Source organism: Echeneis naucrates, chromosome 10 (assembly GCF_900963305.1).
Source record: "Echeneis naucrates chromosome 10, fEcheNa1.1, whole genome shotgun sequence".
In the NCBI taxonomy this organism is placed as follows: Eukaryota; Metazoa; Chordata; class Actinopteri; order Carangiformes; family Echeneidae; genus Echeneis; species Echeneis naucrates.
In genome coordinates, this window is record NC_042520.1 from 4,033,253 (window position 1) to 4,050,693 (window position 17,441).

Sequence of the window (17,441 nt, forward strand, 5' to 3'; positions counted from 1 at the left end):
GGAGCTGTATATCTTTTAGATAACACTAACACAGGCTGAATCCACAGAGGAATTATCTCTCTCTTTTATACAGCCCGATTTCTCATTTTGATTCGTGAAAAGTAAATTTAGGATAATTTCTATTTCTTCATTTATTTTGTTTTTTTTTTTTTTTGTTTTGTTTTTGTAGTTTTGGTTTGGGAAAACAGTGAACAGGCCTTGCATTTCCTTTTTTTGCCAGCTGGAGGAAAGTGCTGCCTTTGAGCGAACAAGGAAGTAAAATCTCGCGAGAAATCCCGTAGTTCTCGTTTCACCAGGTCAGCTGCCCCGCACGCTCAGGGACATTTCGACGCGGCTACCCCGGTAAGGCTTTCATTGTATTACTCCGACCTGAAAACACAAATGTGTAGATATTACCAACCAACACGGACTTCTTAACCCCGCCGAAATAACTCACACAACAGCGGTAAGACATTGTCGGCGGCAGGGTAGCTAGCGTTAGCTCATATGCTAGTAACGATGGTAACAGAATATTCTAGACCCACCTGCTGCTAACGGTAGCAGCTAACGTTAGCCTCCATAAAATACTTAAAAAACACCCTGATAAGATTTTTTTTTCTGGTTATTTACAAACTTCAGTCTGGACTGGCCAGCCTTCGACGACTATCAAGACGTTATCCTAGCTCACGGATATTTTAAATATAGCAACCACAACCCCTAATTTGTCCGAAAAAGCGAAGGCAAGATTAGCCGATTTACAACCATCGTCCTTATTTGAAGCAAATGTCAAAAGCCAGGGAAAGTTTAATGGGACAAACACATAATGAACTCCAAAGATGTTCAGGGAAGTGGCAGAGGTAATCAAACCGGAACTCCTTAGGAAGCAATGTTCGTTTGTGGCTACGGCTGTTGCGAGTCTTGAAAACTGTGTCAAACATGAAAGTGGTGGATTGTGATTCATTAGACTTTAAGACCAGGTAAACACCATCACACCTGAAGTTAACACACTCACTTCTCCAACCTGCTCTCGTTGGTTTACCTTCAGCCTCTCATTCATTCCCGACCTAAACTGCAGCCTGTTTGTTATTAAACACACAGTGATTCTGTTGCTCTTCACATGCTTTGTTGTTAACTTTGAGAAAGTTGAGTTACTTTGATTATTTACTTCTATATTTTTTTATATTCAGTTTTTAGGTCATATTCATAAGGTGAGGTCTTAAAAGAGTAAGGTATTCATCTTAAGGTTTTCTTTATAATGGAGTGCTGCAGTTCTAGAAGCCATATATAGGAGTAATCCTTAGTGCAAAGATTGTGCTGATGCTGACGCTAACAAACATTTGGTCCTGACTTGTTTTGTATATGATTTGTCCTCATAGTTTCATCATATGACTGTTTTTCTGTACAGAAAGATACAATCTCCCAAAGATGGCTGACACAAACCAACAAAGCCCTCCTCCCCAGCAAGGGCCCATCGTAAGTTTGACAGTTATTTTCCATATTTTTGCAGCACAGCACATTTCTGGCCTTTAAGATGTGACTTCCTGGCTATTTCAACATACTTAGTAACAACCATCCTACAAAAACATTGTCCTGCGGCTTTAGAGATTGGTTTTTTCAGTCTGATAGTTGCACTTTGAGAATGTTTAACAAAAAGCCTGCATTACTAAGACAGAACTGTGAGTATTAACCAATTGGGAAAGCCTTTTCACAAAAGACAAAAGTTGGATTATGGAAAATGTCCAATTCTGTGTTTTGGGGGTTTTGCTCATAATTGAATAATAAAAGTCAGTTTTGACTAGGCTGCTTTTATTCAGCTTCTTGGATTTTCATTTGTGCCTCAAGTTGAAATGCTCTTTGAAAACAATTACTCCTGCTGTAGTTGACTGGCACCCCTATCATGTTTCCTCGCAGTCCATGTAGTCCGTTTTGAATCATTGTAACCACTCTTGGTCTTTTGAAATATAAAGTCAGCCATACTTTTGCAGTGTGAACTGAAACGCAAGCTTTCTGATGGGTTCCAGTAGAATCTTATGACTTCACGTCTAATAATGTGGTAAAATTAACTGATAGTTTCAATTAAGTTGTTTTGTAAGTTGGCTGTGTCAAACTGACCCTTGAGAGAACCATCAGTAAATCGTTTTATAGTATACATGGGTAAACAGAAGGCTCATCCTGCTATCAAGACTTGGCATCACCTTTACTTTCACTTTCTACTTTTAGAAGCCTTGAAATCTTGAGGAGTTTTTTTTTTTTTTCTTTTTCTTTCACAGCAATTTTTAATGAGCAACAAGCTGGAAACTGCAATGTGGCTGTCACGGCTCTTCACTGTCTACTGCTCCCTAATGTTTATTCTACCAATTTTGGGGTGAGTGCGCTCATTGGCTCTCTGTTAATGCACTGATGCCATAAATAGTGACAGCAATGCACCTAATGCATCAGAATCCCCTTTCCTTTATCCTGAGTAGGTATCTGTAATTGCTTGTGTTTTTCAGACCCTATGCAGCAGCGAACTTCTACCAGAGAGCTTTGTTAGCGAATGCCCTCACCAGTGCACTGCGCTTACATCAAAGGCTTCCACGCTTTCAGCTGAGCAGAGCTTTCCTGGCACAGGCACTTCAAGAGGACAGCTGCCACTACCTGCTCTACTCACTCATCCTGGTCAACTCCTACCCCATCACAAGTATCTTTTCACCTTTAAGTACACAGATAAAGGCAAATGTATAGACCTGCTGACAGTTGCCTGGTTAAAAGAGAGAGAACGTTAAATACCAAGCACAAAAAGGTGTTTTGAGATTTCCATTGAGTTATTGGCACTGTCTAAAAGATCTCTCCTAGGACTGAATATAGTAGTAATAGTTTAGGAATAGACGTACCACTTGATCACATCAGATGCAACTACAGTGCCAAGTTGATAATTGAAGTAGTTTTATTTATTTTATTTTTTTTATCGCTTTGTCATTGGTAATTTACGTTTAAGAAACCACATCTTCAAATGTGAGCATTTTTTCTTTTTAATTTAATTTAGATTTTTTCCCTGATGTCTAAGTAAAGGCTCACTTTCATCCTCACTGACTGTATTTATAAGCACTTTGTAACCACACAGCAGCTAGCTTTCTTCATTGACCTGATGTTCATTGTGGGGTGGAGTGTTAAGAAAAGAAAGCTGCATCGTTTGTCACTGTAGAGTCAAAATTAGTGGGCTGTTACTCCAAAAAAAGTTGGAGAATAGAATTCAGTAACTAATCTGCATGCTTTTAAGTTTTTCAAGTACCTTCTTAACCGAATTTCTCTGAGTAGCCTGCTCATTGAAAGGCATAACAAGCACTGATTTTGATAAGATGGGTGCACTCAACACATTGAGTGGTTCTTCACATCACAGTTCCTGATGTATTGCATTTGAGCATCTCATACTCGAGCAATCACAAACTATTGTGAGGTTTGTTCTGTCATTTTATGTTCATCTTTAACACTTGCATCCAGTGAGCATCTTCCCAGTCTTCCTCTTCTCCTTGCTTCATGCAACTACCTACACAAAGAAAGTCCTTGATGTGAGTATGAAGCAAAGTCACCAGCTGTTATTTATTAAAGTGTCGGAAAGGAAGCCATTTGTTGAATATTATTTAACATCGAAGTGGGACATTGCTACCACCAGCCAAATGATCTTTTAATTATCTACTCCATCAACCAGCCATTGCTCAGGGACCCAAATTAAACCAAAAAAAATGTAATAAAAACAGACGATTGATAATGGGATTTTACATTAGCTTCTCTGTATTAGTATTTCATGTAAACTCTGCAAACTAAACTTACCAGCCTTTGACTTTTTATCATGCCTCTCTGCAGTCCATGGGCCCAAGCAGCCTAATGTTCATCAGAAACCTTCTGGACAAACTAACATCTAATCAGCAGAACATCCTGAAGTTCATTGCCTGCAATGAGATCTTCTTGATGCCGGCCACTGTATTCATGCTCTTCAGGTATTCAATATCAACTGAAGTCAAAGGTTGTTTGGTTGTAAATCCTTTGTGCACCTATACACTCCTAAGAATTTATTAAGTAGGTCTTTGTAGTCTGCATCTGACAAGATGTTTTAAATGTTTCTTTAGATGCAATCTGTATAAAAAAAAAAAAAAGTTTTTAAAAATGCATCTTGAGTAACGTTCTACTTATTCTTCATGTTATTCAGCTATGAAACAATTCACAATTGTGAAGATTTGTTGTGCTAATGTCATTAAAATTTCTTTAACAGTGGCCAGGGAAGCTTGCTGCTGCCTTTCATTTACTATCGGTTCCTAACTCTCCGCTACACATCCAGAAGAAATCCATACTGCCGGTAAGAGGTTTATCAATACAATATTAACACAGAATAGCCTCATACTCGTTATATAATAAAACATGACCAAGGCCATGATCGCAAAATTAACCCAAGCAGTTTGAAGAAACCCTCTTTTGACTGTTTTCCCAAGTTGATGCATTTTAAAATAAATCTAATCTCATTAGAAATGAAATCTACCAGATGTCTGGATTCCACAGTGATGTCATCTGAAATATCAACTGACAAACTTAGATGGGCTGTGATAGATGATCATTCCATGTATCTTCTTTGCACTGCAGCACCTTGTTCACAGAGCTGCGAATTCTTCTGGAGCACTTCATCATGAAACCTGCATGTCCTGCGTTCTTCAGGAGGATGTGCCTCAGCAGTATCGCCTTCATCAGCCGCCTCGCCCCCACAGGGGTCTGATTACACTATTTAAAATTTTGTTTTCTTTATATTTTGTTTTTCCACCATCTAAGATGTGACTTAAACTTTGATGGGGACAGACAATGCCATCAACAGAAGGAACTGTTTTCTGAATGTCAGTTTTACAGCCTGTGCTCCAACTGCTCTGTATATTTGAGTGCAGTTGAAGAGCAGCCAGTAATGCACCGAAGTCTCATGATGATATTTCTTTTCCCATCTTCCTAATGTGACCTCATTCGAGCAGTGGACAACCTTCGCTCTGTTACATTCACTGAAAGGAGCACAGTAGCCATCAACTGGGCTCAGCTGTTATTGGCTGTTGTTGTACTCTCCTTTTTATGACCTTATTTATTCATGAAAATGGCTTATTCTGTGATGAAACGTTAACATTCTGAGATTAGTAACTTAAATGAAAATGTTCTTATATGTTATTGAAATTGTTTTTTTAATAATCATGATGTGATTAGATGGATGGAGGATTAGGGTTTGTTTGTTTGCAGTTTCTTCCTAGTCTAATTTCGTTTTTTAAGTGCAAAGCATCTAATCTTCTCATTTGTCTGAATGCCTGACTTTAAATGTATTCTATCATTGCCTTCCTTTAACAACATCAAATCCAAGTAGCTCTAATGTTAAAATGGATGTCGAATTGAGAAACAAGATATCTGCTGTAATTTTTAAATATTTTATGGTACCAGCCATTTCAATTTGAAATGAACTACACAATGCATGTCATGCTTATGAATGCATTTTGACCTTGTTTCTCAGTTCGAAAGCTATTTCAAATTTGCTTCATTCATTTATTTGTTGCCTGTGTAGATTTCTTGCTCCTTGCATGCTATGATTTTTTTTCTGCCATGTTTAATGTGTTTAATTTGCATACAAACAGACCACATTTTTATGACAAGAATAAAATGATCTCTTAATCAATAAAATAATAGAATATAGTCACATATTTGTCCTTACTTTGTTGTAATTACTATAGTTGATCATGGTCGAATTCTAAATTAATCTTGAAGAGTTGAACCACAATATCTGCAATTCGTAGACGTGACTATTTCTTTCTTGCAACCAGGTTAATTATCTGAAATAGGCTCGTTCGTTGGTTTATAGCAGGCTCATCATTAAAGTATAGTGTCTGAGGTTATCATAAATATGTTGGAACAGATGTACTATATTTGTTCCTGAAACGTAAAGAGGCATAAAACTGAAGCATCCCATTTCAGTAAAACACAAGAACCTCCAAACCAAACTTCTTGACTGGATGTTGTGATCTGCAAAACCGACAAATCTCTGCAATACTGAAAATGACAGCGAAACAGGTGATTTTTCCTTTGGTGCCAACACATTAGCATCAGAATTGTGTAACATTTTATGTGTGTTTTGTGTAAGTACATAATATTATACAAAGTAATATCGAGGGTTAAAAGCCCAGCTGAACTTACCAGGAACCAATCAGAGCACAGTTTAAATATTTCACGTTCGCTCTCGTCCAATAGTGTCGAAGCTTGTTGCGACTACAGCGTTGCCATTGGCAACGGGCAAACGCGTTTATCTACTATCCAAGCAAGCGCTGTATTAACTGTTGACTTCGTGAGGTTTCGCTCTCATTGTATAGTGTACAGTATTGTCGATTTATTTCTGTGTTGTTTTTTTACTTCTGTTGGGTGTTTTTTTTTTTTTTAAGATGGCTTCCTCTGTTTCACAGTAAACAGCCGGCGTGCGGATAAATCGTGTTAGTCAATTAGCTTGCTAGCTAACTCTAGCGCGTCGTGCTAATCTTTTTGCTGATAATCCCAGTCTCTCTTCACCATCACCGTCGTCTTTTTAATTCTCACTGAAACATTTTACCGACAAATGGTGAATGGCTCACGGTCAATGCGGACTGTAACTCACGATCCCTGCAGATTTACAGCCGGATAACTTACTCGGAAGATTATTTGCACCAGACTTTTTCACTCGCTGACACAAAAACACGCAGAAAGAAGATGGAGCTCCACCTAAATCGAGTAGATTATATTCAGGTAAGAAGACGTGGAGCCTGCAGTTTGATCAAGTTAATGTTAGCCCCTCAGAAGAGATGGATTTAGATCGGTTAAAGTTGCTTTAATACAAATACTCGCTTGCTCATGAGGTGTATGTGAGTTTTTTCACAAAGTGACAAATTTTGTGGTTATTCACTTCACCTTTATGTCAGACTACTGTTTGTAATGTCTAATATCTTGTAAACACCACCCATCTTTACTTTTAAAAACAGATATAACAGTTTAATGCACGTACAACATTTGCACCTTGATTAATGGGTAGAGGAGTTATTCATTTGTCTTAAGACTTTTCATGACCTTTCTGCTACTTAAATTCATCAACCTTTTATATCACATGGGCAAGTAGATTCACAGGAAAAGGCCGACTGCAAACTAAACAGCAAAGCGTATATTTCTCATCTTTTACTTTAATTCCAGAAAGTTAAACTCTATTCAAAGTGTTTTCCTTCCCTGTGTAGTTTTTCTTTCCTTAAATTTTAGTACATGATTCCTTCTCTGATCACAGGTTGGTGTGACCTCTGAGAAAACTATGAGACTGCTCCCAGCATTGGGAAAAAGGGCAACCCAAAAGGTAATATTAATGTCAGAGCAATACCACTGCCAAATTATTAACCTAAAATTATTATTGTTGAATGTACGTTTGTTTTGTTTATTTTCCACCTTTTACATAATGCAGCTTCATAGTCCTTGATTAGTGTGTCTTTGTTTCAGGTTGCGATTGGTGATCATGATGGTATATTGACCTGTTTTGGGATAAAGAAGGGAGAAGCAGTGGTGTGTATCTTGGTTATGGTTTGTATTTCATTAATCTGGAATCGGCTCCATTTGTCATTTTAGTAATTGTGACTTTCTGTTCCAGCCCGTGTTTAAAACACTTCCAGGGCAGAAAATAGCCAGATTGGACCTTGGAGGAGCTGTGGGAACTCCACAGGAGAAGATCTTTGTTTGTTCTGGTTCTCAGGTCCGAGGGTTTACCAAGAAAGGCAAACAGTTCCTCACCTTTGAAGCCAACCTCACTGAGACCATTAATGCCATGTAGGAGCCACTTCTGCCACTTGCACACACCTGTACTTGTTCAGAGCTGTGTAGTTGTTACTTGACTGACTGATGTTGGATCTCTCTTCTGCAGGCATGTTTCCGGCGCTGACCTTTTTGTGTGTGCAAGTTACATCTACAACCATTACTGTGACTGCAAGGATCAGGACTACTATCTCTGTGGAGACAAAATCAACGATATCACATGTTTATCCTCCGAGAACCTGACACGTCTTGTCCCGGTCCTGGCATGCCAAGATCGGGTTCTCAGAGTCTTGCAGGTAAAGTAACCTTTTACCTGGTGTTTTGAGTTGTTTTTTTTTTTGTTTTTTTCCCTAAAACAGTCAGATGAAACTGTGTTGTATATGTGTTGATTTTTCCTCTAGGGATCTGAACTTGCCTATGAGGTTGAAGTTCCCGGCCCACCATCTGTCTTAGAACTGTACAACAAAGATGGAGGCAAGTTCACTTATATGTATGCTGTTTATTGGAATAGTAAAACATAAAATTGCTATATAAGGGCAAAATCCATCATAATGTTAGTTATTTCTTTCCAGGAGAGGAAATCCTCTATGGAACTACAGATGGTAAAATTGGATTGGTCCAGATTGGTGAGAGCTCAGCTGTGACCAAATGGGAGATTGATAATGACAAAAAGAAAGGAGGTATGTTTATTGGAACCATGCAAGAGTGTTGCATGTTTAGTTAATGGAATACATGTCTGTGTTTTGTTAGTACCAATAATTTCTGTGCCCCATCAGGAATTCTCTGCATTGACACTTATGACATTATTGGAGATGGAGTGAATGACATTCTGGTGGGAAGAGATGATGGGACAGTCGAGGTTTACGGTTTTGATAGCTCCAGTGAGCCTGCATTACATTTTGACCATGTAAGTTTATGCCTGGCACATTTCATCAAAACTAAGATATTTTCTGCCTCCAGTTTTCCCCCAAAAAATTTAGTTTGTAGTTTTAAGTGCTCGCATAAAGAATAGGACAGAAAGCTTTCATCCAGCAAAATGTTTTAAAACTACTGAAAATATTAAGGACTTATTGGTTAATGATAGATTAAATGAAATAATTCAAAAACTATCCTGTTGCTCTTTTCCTGAATGTTAATATCCATTATCAATTTTGGTATTACCTGAAATATTGATCTTCACTTCAGGTACTGTCAGAGAGTGTGACTTCCATCCAGGGTGGCTGTGTTGGGAAGGAGGCCTTTGATGAGGTCTTAACTGCCACCTACACAGGTTAGATTCAAATTTCTCAAAAAAAAGCTTGATCTTCCAATTTTTCTTTTGAAGAGGAACAAGTGACTGCTGTCCTGCCTGTCTTACTTTTCACTTTACTCCACCATACTCTGCATGATTTCATTCTTGGAGACCGTCTGGCATGTAGTATGTGTCATTTAAAATGCTGTAGTCGCAGACTGTGAAATTATATTCTGAATAATTGCTCTTACCTATTCCAGGATGGGTAACTGGTTTGACCACTGAGCCCCAGAAGGCTGAGGCAGGCCCTGGAGATGAGATCAGGATGAGTAAAGAAACCCAGTCCAAAGTAGAAGCACTGAGGTATCATCAAAATATTACTTCCTTTCTAATTATACAATATATTATTTGTGTTTTTCTGTATTTGGCATTTTGCATATACAACAATAATGGCATTTCAAAATCAGAAGTTCAGAAAGCCAATTTTTCAGATAGATATATTATTCCTTTTCAGGGCGGAACTGGAGCAATTGCAAGTCAAAGTCCTGCAGGGACGAGAACAATACCAGCAGACCTCTCAGTCAACTACAGCCGTCTCTGCTGTGCCTGTCTTCAGCGTTAATGACAAGTTCACCCTCTGCCAGGATGATGCCAGCTACAGCCTCACACTGGAGGTGCAGACTGCCATTGATAACCTGCTTCTCCAGGTACATTGAGCAATAAGTCCCTGTTGTTAAAATCCCTGGGCACATTTAAACTTAGAGACCATAAGAAATATAACAAACATCCTCTTGACCCAATGGTACAGATGTAAACATTGAAAATATAAATCAAAGATAATCTCCTGTGCAGAGCGACGTCCCCATAGACCTGCTGGATGTGGATAAAAACTCAGCTGTTGTCAGTTTCAGTGAATGTGACTCAGAGGTGAGTTTAAGTTGACATGAACAAGAAATGTAGGTTTAATTTGTAACTATACATAAAAGGAAATAATTTAAACTGCAACAACACAATAGAGCCACAAACCTGTAGCTACTCCCAAAAGCTTCAATCTCATATTCTGTTTGCAGCAGCCGAATGGAAACTTCCTCCTAGCCACCTACAGATGTCAGGCTAACACCACCAGACTTGAGCTCAAGGTAACAACTGCATCAAAACTCGGCATTTTCTTTCACTTATTGAAATCTATATTTCTTGCACTCTATGCATTTATGATGTAATGTCATAGTTGGAACTTCTTCAGTGTTATTTTGAAAATATTCTGCTCTGCATTTTGCTCATAACAACTTTATCCCTTTTCTGTCATATCAAGTTAATTTTAATACATTTTTACTTTACATCAACATCTTTTTTTTTTTTTCTATAAAAATCTGTTTTCTTAGGTGAGGTCCATTGAGGGACAATATGGCACCCTGCAAGCCTACATTACCCCGAGACTGCAACCCAAGACCTGTCAGGTCCGCCAGTACCAGATCAAACCGCTGTCTCTGCACCAGCGCACACATAGCATTGACCAAGACAGGTAGAGCCTGCAACTGAACTGTCTGGGATTTTTATCACTGAGATTACATGCACATTAGCCTAATTCCAGTTCCTTATGACCCTGCATGGACATTTTACCTCTGTCTGTCTCTTTGCTTTGTATCTTACAGACCAATGAACAGGCTCAGTTTGGTGGGACAGTTCAGTTTTGCAGAGATCCACTCCTGGGTTGTCTTCTGTTTGCCAGAGGTGCCTGAGAAAACACCAGCAGGAGAGAGCATCACTTTTTATTTCCATAACACTTTCCTTGGCACACAGCTTGAAGCCAACTACAGGTAAAAATGAGCATGCAGTAACAGCCTTAAAATGTTTTATTTATGTTTTTCACATTGTTTCTATTGTTCCACAGTGGTGATTTGTGTTAAAATTTACTTTATTACACAAACTGGTTTTTCTGTGTTTGCAATTTTAGCAAAGGAGAGTGTCACTTCAGATCAGACAACATTTCTACCATCTCCATACTAAGTGATGTCCTTTCTAAAGAAGCTACCAAGAGGAAGATCAATCTCAACATTTCATATGGTAGCTGTATTGGTATTCTTTTCAGTGTCCGTTTCACCCAGTGATCAACAGTATTTAATCTTGCTCAGGTTGCATTTTGCTTTACTATTTATCTTCCAGATAATAATGATGACTCAGTGAGCCACACCCTTAAAATGATCCACCCTAAGCTGCAGCATCAGTTATTGCTGGCCAGAAAGGTTCAACTGATCGATGCTCTCAAAGTAAGTATCGGTTAAATGTTAAATATTCCATCCTTCTTGAAACATTTTCTTAGAAACACTTGAATGGTAGCTACTGTCATTCCAGTCCATTATACGTAGTTGGCCTGGCTATGCAACACATAGAAATAGTCAGCCAATCAAAGATGAGACTGTGATACCCTGTGATTGCTTCTAGCTCCAGAGAACGTTGGGAGAAAAGTCATGTAAAGCTATAATAGGCATGTTATATGTGATGTTTTTTTATATCCATGTTTGATTACTGCAGCAAATTCTCTCCATTCACCTGTGGGAAATGCTTATGGTCATTTCTTACTTACCTCACCAACACTCCCTCTCTTCTTTGGAAGGAACTTCAGGTTCATGAGGGCAACGCTGACTTCCTCATCCCAGAGTATCGCAACATCTTGGATGAGTCTGCTAATCTCCTTGAGGAGTACAAGAAACAACCAGCACACCTTGAGAGGCTTTACGGTACAGAATGAAGTGACTTTTAACATTACCAGCTCATCCAGAGCCCCGATGTTTTGGGCCTTTCATTGTGATGGAAACTAATATTTTTTCCTCTCTCTTTGTTTCTTCTCTTTCACCTAGGAATGATCACGGACCTCTTTATTGACAAATTCAAGTTCAAAGGCCAGAATGTGAAAACCAAGGTGTCCTCATTACTAGAGATACTAGATAATTATGACTTAAATTCTCTGTTAGAGTTTTTCAGTGAGGCGTGATGCCATACAGTGGAGAGAACAGATCTATTTATTTACTTGTCTTTGTGCTATTTTTGTATTGTAAATACAATTGTTTTGTTTTGTTATAGTTGATACACTTTTCATGTTGTCATACTGTCATTTAGAATGAACAATGCTTCATATTTATTATGTCATTTCATAGCATCTAAAAGCAATGTTGGTGATTAATAAACAACAAGGTTGCCAGGATGGTTCAAAATCTTTTATCAGTTGTTTGAGTTGAGTTTTAACATTAAAATTACTTACAGATGGATAAAGTCATGTATGATTTATTTATTATCTGTGTATCTGGTGTCTTGCAGACCTTATTTTTCTGTGTCACATGTTTTATCATCTCCACCAATCTAGAAATGATGTGATGTAATAACGACAACACCAGAAATAGTTCTAAACAACATGCCAATTCAGTTCTCTGAAACAAAAACAAATGTTGTTTTCTAGTTGTCACAAGAGATTGGCCACAAAATGCATGACATATTACCAACTAATTAAACTCCCCATTGACAGTTATTTTCACTTTCTATTATTCATCCTATCCCATTTATTTAAATATATGATATTTGGTGTATGTAGACAATGATACACACAACCTATTTCCTATCCTCTGCCACACTTACTTTAGTAAATAAAAAGCATTTTTATGAAGCGCTTCCTTCCAGAATGTCACTAGTTTGCTTGTGAATACAAAACTTTAACTCGTAATATTTCTAGAATCTGATATTTTTTAGTTCTACTTCAGTTCATTTTCTTCAACTTCTTCTCCCCAAACAAATAAACGCGTACACGGTTGGCGAGTTCGTGTTTTGTTTTGTGTTGCTGTCACTTGCAACAGTCGAACCGGATTTGAATTTGCAATCAAAAGAATTGTACGCTTCGGGCTCCCGTATGTACGTGCTACGTCACAGCTTGCGTGACGCGTGATTGGTCCGTTTCAATCCTCGCGGGCTACTTGAACTGAGAGAAAGCAGTGTCTCGGTGTAAATGGACCGCGGCTAGCAGTAGCAGCAGCTTCGACCTGCAGGTTGGTGCTCATTTCCAAACTTATAGAGTATGGCAACTTAAAAGGAGAAAAAAAAGGGCCACATTTGTCTTTTCCTCCCCTTCCCCCCCCTCCCAACCACCGCACAACAAGCAGGTTGTGCGTCCTTTTTGTTTGCGCCGTTGCCATCTCGACAGCTTCGTTTTGATTGAGCGTTTTCTGAAACTTCCCACAGAAAGGTTAGCAGCTAATGCTAGTCTCCATTTAACCTAAAGTGATTTCTTTAGAGTCGCTTTTGTTTTTTTTTTTATTTTTTAAATCTTTATTTTTTTTCCCCAACCGAATCGCACACAGCAGGAAAGTAGTTAGTTAGCCGTTGGAGGAAGGAAAAAAAAAAAAAGGGTAAAGATGTCAGGCGCTAGCAGAGGACAGGGAAGCGCGGCGGCTAGCGAGAATCACAACCAAGAAAACATGCTGTCAAGACTGAGGGGCTCTCTGAAAGGCCGAGCTGCTGCACACGAAAACCAAGAAAATCTCCTGCACAACAAACAAGGCACCACCAGGACCGTCCTGGGAGCCCTGCAGAACAACCCGAGGAACAAATCCCAGAATCAGCGCGGCACAAAGCAGGTTGGTGTGGCTCATCATCATGATGGGAAGCTAGGTGGCTCCAGCTAATGATGGCTGTAGTATAACAATAGGGGAAGGAACTTTTTTGTTTTTTTTTAAGGCAACGTGAAATTTATCACAACTTCAAGGTAAAGTCAATTTACTGACACTCGCAAAATTGTTTACTTTATCTAGATATTTAAACTGGACGCGACTACTACCAGTATTGGTTATCCGCCATTTTAATGTCACATCAGTGCCAGTCTGTTTATCCTTGTATGTAAAGGATCATCCCGCCATAGTGATATTAACTAATGCGTCATGCTGAACCAGGGCTACACCTACAGATCCTGTCTTTCTAGCTCTATTATTCGTGTGCTGTTTTAAGGGTTGCTTGTAACGTCAGCACAGGTAGATGTACTTAAAATGGACCAAAGGTGCTCATTGTATTTATGCAAAGTATCATCTAACGTGCTAATGTTAGTTTAATGCTGTCTAAGACACTGGTGTATAAAAACAATTAAGGTGACAGATTCATGTCTTGACTTTAGCTCTTCTGTTTATTGCACTAAGTGCGTTTAGCTCTTCAGTTTTTTGGGTTATTTTTACCATGCTTCTTCTTGCGACCTCTGGTATCCTCTTGTGTAGTACCGGTATCTTACATATAACATTTTAACATTATGGGGTGATGTGTGAACATTTTGTCCTTCCAGGAGTCATCACAGCCCTTGGCTTGTAAAAATGAAGATGTTAGCAAAGGTGGCTATGAGAAGCCTTCTGCCAAACAGCCCTCTTTCCAAATCCACGTGGATGAGCCCGATGGCACCTGTACAAAGAGACCCCAGCCAGTGGTTGAGGCTGTCAAAGCAAAGCCTGCTGAAGTTAAGTCTCGTACCATCAATACTGCAGCACGGCTCAGACAGCCCCTCGCACCTCTTGAGGTTCCTGCAGCGATGGATGTCAGCTTTGGTGGGTTGTGAAATCTTGGCTTGACTCCAGAAATGCACCTTGTTAAAGACATGGTTTCACTCATACTAAATTTAAAATGCTATGTCCTCAGACTCTCCTATGGACATGTCTGTAGTTGAGGGAGAGGAGAGGCCTGTCAATGCAAATGAGATCCCAGAGTATGCTGCTGAAATCCACACGTACCTGAGGGAAATGGAGGTGAGACTTTAAGAGCACAAGATGTGTGTTGGTAGCACTACAAAGTTTCCATTTGCCCTTTGTATGTGGTTCTAATAGTATCTCACTCAATAGGTAAAAACCAAGCCTAAAGCAGGCTACATGAAGAAGCAGCCAGACATCACCAACAGCATGAGGGCCATTCTGGTGGACTGGCTGGTCGAGGTGGGAGAGGAGTACAAGCTCCAGAACGAAACGCTTTATCTGGCTGTGAACTACATTGACCGCTTCCTCTCCTCAATGTCTGTCCTGCGGGGGAAGCTTCAGCTTGTTGGGACCGCTGCCATGCTGCTCGCTTCGTATGTGTGCATTTAAAAAATATATCTTGGCAGTAAGATTACAAAATAAGTGTCTGCACTACATCTGTAACATGAACTACTTCAAATGCAGGAAATTTGAAGAAATCTACCCCCCTGAGGTGGCAGAGTTCGTTTACATCACAGATGACACCTACAACAAGAAGCAAGTGTTAAGAATGGAGCATCTAGTGTTGAAAGTGCTCTCCTTTGATCTGGCAGCACCAACCATTAACCAATTTCTCACCCAGTACGTCCTTCATCAGTCTGTTGGCAAACAGGTGGAAAGTCTGGCAATGGTGAGTGTGGATTACATTGCAATGCAACTTAATACTTAGTCACAAATGACCATTGGCATGTATCTTCATAAATCTTGTTCACCTTGTTCTTAGTACCTCGGGGAGCTCAGTCTTATTGACTCAGATCCCTTCCTGAAGTACCTGCCTTCTCAGACAGCTGCTGCAGCCTACATCCTTGCCAACAACACAGTGACTGGTGGTTCATGGGTGAGTTCTGGTTGGCATATGAAAACTGAGAACAGCATTAATCAGTGTTCTCAGTTAATCATTTTGTCCTAGTAATTTTCTTCAAACAATGGCTGTCAGGGAATGTTTAATACTGGTCTGAGAATCTAAAGTTTTCAACTTAATACAGTTAATCAGATCACCTGCTTGATCTCACATTAATCATGTGATCTTTATCACATGAGAACACTTTCATACCCCAAGCAGGCAATATGCTCTGTGCACATGAACATGTAAGATAATTCTTTGTCTTGCCCTCAGCCGCAGTCCTTGTCAGAGATGTCTGGCTATTCCCTGGAGGATCTGATGCCATGTGTTGAGGATCTGCACCAAACATACCTCAATGCACCTCAGCATGCCCAGCAGGCTGTCCAGGAGAAGTACAAGGCCCCCAAGTAAGTGCACAACATGACAAACTTGCCTTGTCACTCTAGATACCACTATTGTAATCTTAAAGTGGCCTAATCATGTCTTTTCTCTTCCTATTTCTAAGGTACCTCAGTGTTTCCTCCATCAGTCCTCCAACTACACTGCTGCTGAATTGACTTCTTCCCTTGTACAGTTGTACTCCAGTTTTTGTTTTTTTTAAAAATGATGTGTGCCAGTTTAAAATGCCATAGCCTTCTCATCTTGGAGTTGTGCTAAAAATGTAGAGTTTTTTTAATGGTTTTTATATACATAATCCTGATTCATTCATGCCATGCTACATTGTTGGTTAATCAAGCTGTTTTATCATAAAATGTGGAAGTCTGTCACTCCATTATCACCTTGGAAGTTAATAAATTTTTGAGGCATCATCTGCACTCATGTCAAAATTTTCAAAGTATAATTGGCTCTAAATCTTTCACATTGGGCTCATGGGGGCAGCAGAGGATCAATCTTGGGCCTTGAAGCGTTCTTCAGAGCCTTGAACTTTATTGAATATAGTTTGAATTCTTAGGCAGTTTGCCTGGTGGATGGGTTTTGGTCAGGTTTCTTTAAAGCCTTGCATTGATCTTCAGTCAATGTTTGCATTTGATTGGTCTGAAGTTTTGTAAAGCTAGCTGTGCAATTAACATCTTGAAAGTGAGACCATCATGGGCTTGTAGTCAAGTATAGTTGATGTGCACATTCTGTATCTTCTGACAGCTCCAATATATTCAAAATGCACCCTGCAAGAAAAGTTGTTCCAGTGCTGTTCAATACAAGGGAATTTTTGTGTAAAATCAGTTTAGCACCACAAAATCCAAAACAGCCTTTTGAAGATGTAACTCCATAGAACAGCCTGAATGAAAACTTAATACAATGAGCTGCTGGATATAGGTTTTAGCTGGCTTTATCAATACTGCAATTTGGATTAAAGGAAACCACCAAGATTGAGTTTAAACTGAATAGGTGTTAAAGACTAGATGAGAAAACCTTGTTTAAAATCCATTTAGTGACCTAATATGATTAATCACTGATAATGCACCCAAATATCAGACTGCATGTAAGATCTGCATGGCATTTAAAGCTTCCCTTTTTTTGGTCTACATGTGAGTTTGAAGATAATTGATTTCTGTTCATTAGTTTTCTCTCTCTCTCCCCTGTGAAAATGGCATAAAGGCAGCCAATGGTGTTCAAGGCATCTCTCTCGTTCTCTCCCTCTCTCATGATAAATTGGGAGGCTGGCTTTGTGTGAGGAGTCTGACAGGAGAGGGGAAGCACAGCTCAGCTGCAGAGATTTCCACCATTTCATCTACAGAGAATGGACCATGTACACACGACTCCCAACAGGTTTGCCTTATCACTGACAGCACACACTGACTGGGGGATTAAGCCATGGAAGCTGATGGGAATT

The 17,441-nt window shown here is 39.3% G+C and overlaps 3 protein-coding genes across 5 annotated transcripts; all 3 read left to right on the plus strand.

Annotated features, from left to right (window-relative positions):
- Positions 1–288: 288 nt before the first annotated feature.
- On the plus strand, positions 289–5,671 carry tmem33 (transmembrane protein 33). Of its 2 annotated transcripts, none has more exons than XM_029512673.1 (8): positions 289–342; positions 1,385–1,452; positions 2,250–2,344; positions 2,472–2,659; positions 3,460–3,527; positions 3,823–3,956; positions 4,229–4,312; positions 4,594–5,671. In XM_029512673.1, the coding sequence occupies exons 2-8, from the start codon at positions 1,405–1,407 to the stop codon at positions 4,721–4,723; spliced, it is 747 nt and encodes a 248-aa protein (XP_029368533.1). In that variant the 5' UTR covers positions 289–342; positions 1,385–1,404; the 3' UTR covers positions 4,724–5,671. The 2 variants fall into 2 exon arrangements, with proteins under 2 accessions (XP_029368533.1, XP_029368534.1); XM_029512674.1 differs by having other exon boundaries at positions 307–445.
- A 790-nt stretch (positions 5,672–6,461) lies between these two features.
- bbs7 (Bardet-Biedl syndrome 7) lies at positions 6,462–12,589 on the plus strand. 2 transcript variants are annotated; one of them, XM_029512048.1, is made up of 19 exons: positions 6,462–6,744; positions 7,271–7,336; positions 7,477–7,539; positions 7,625–7,800; positions 7,895–8,081; positions 8,187–8,263; positions 8,344–8,465; positions 8,562–8,692; positions 8,971–9,055; positions 9,277–9,379; positions 9,531–9,723; positions 9,869–9,943; positions 10,090–10,155; positions 10,399–10,538; positions 10,669–10,833; positions 10,971–11,080; positions 11,180–11,283; positions 11,631–11,754; positions 11,875–12,589. In XM_029512048.1, the coding sequence occupies exons 1-19, from the start codon at positions 6,709–6,711 to the stop codon at positions 12,006–12,008; spliced, it is 2,157 nt and encodes a 718-aa protein (XP_029367908.1). In that variant the 5' UTR covers positions 6,462–6,708; the 3' UTR covers positions 12,009–12,589. The 2 variants fall into 2 exon arrangements, with proteins under 2 accessions (XP_029367908.1, XP_029367907.1); XM_029512047.1 differs by having other exon boundaries at positions 8,187–8,259; positions 8,358–8,465; positions 10,087–10,155.
- Positions 12,590–13,022: 433 nt separating this feature from the next.
- Positions 13,023–16,419, plus strand: ccna2 (cyclin A2). Its single transcript, XM_029512049.1, has 8 exons — positions 13,023–13,638; positions 14,331–14,586; positions 14,678–14,784; positions 14,878–15,101; positions 15,193–15,397; positions 15,491–15,604; positions 15,884–16,017; positions 16,116–16,419. The coding sequence occupies exons 1-8, from the start codon at positions 13,417–13,419 to the stop codon at positions 16,165–16,167; spliced, it is 1,314 nt and encodes a 437-aa protein (XP_029367909.1). The 5' UTR covers positions 13,023–13,416; the 3' UTR covers positions 16,168–16,419.
- The last annotated feature ends 1,022 nt before the right edge of the window (positions 16,420–17,441 follow it).

Coding starts and splice junctions, on each gene's coding strand:
- tmem33 (XM_029512673.1), top strand. CDS start 1,405: ATGGCTGACACAAACCAACAAAGCCCTCCTCCCCAGCAAGGGCCCATC. Junction 2,345..2,471: donor TTTATTCTACCAATTTTGGG/GTGAGTGCGCTC, acceptor TGTGTTTTTCAG/ACCCTATGCAGCAGCGAACT. Junction 3,528..3,822: donor ACACAAAGAAAGTCCTTGAT/GTGAGTATGAAG, acceptor GCCTCTCTGCAG/TCCATGGGCCCAAGCAGCCT.
- bbs7 (XM_029512048.1), top strand. CDS start 6,709: ATGGAGCTCCACCTAAATCGAGTAGATTATATTCAG. Junction 7,540..7,624: donor TAAAGAAGGGAGAAGCAGTG/GTGTGTATCTTG, acceptor TTTCTGTTCCAG/CCCGTGTTTAAAACACTTCC. Junction 7,801..7,894: donor ACTGAGACCATTAATGCCAT/GTAGGAGCCACT, acceptor TCTCTTCTGCAG/GCATGTTTCCGGCGCTGACC.
- ccna2 (XM_029512049.1), top strand. CDS start 13,417: ATGTCAGGCGCTAGCAGAGGACAGGGAAGCGCGGCGGCTAGCGAGAAT. Junction 13,639..14,330: donor ATCAGCGCGGCACAAAGCAG/GTTGGTGTGGCT, acceptor TTGTCCTTCCAG/GAGTCATCACAGCCCTTGGC. Junction 15,102..15,192: donor GCTGCCATGCTGCTCGCTTC/GTATGTGTGCAT, acceptor CTTCAAATGCAG/GAAATTTGAAGAAATCTACC.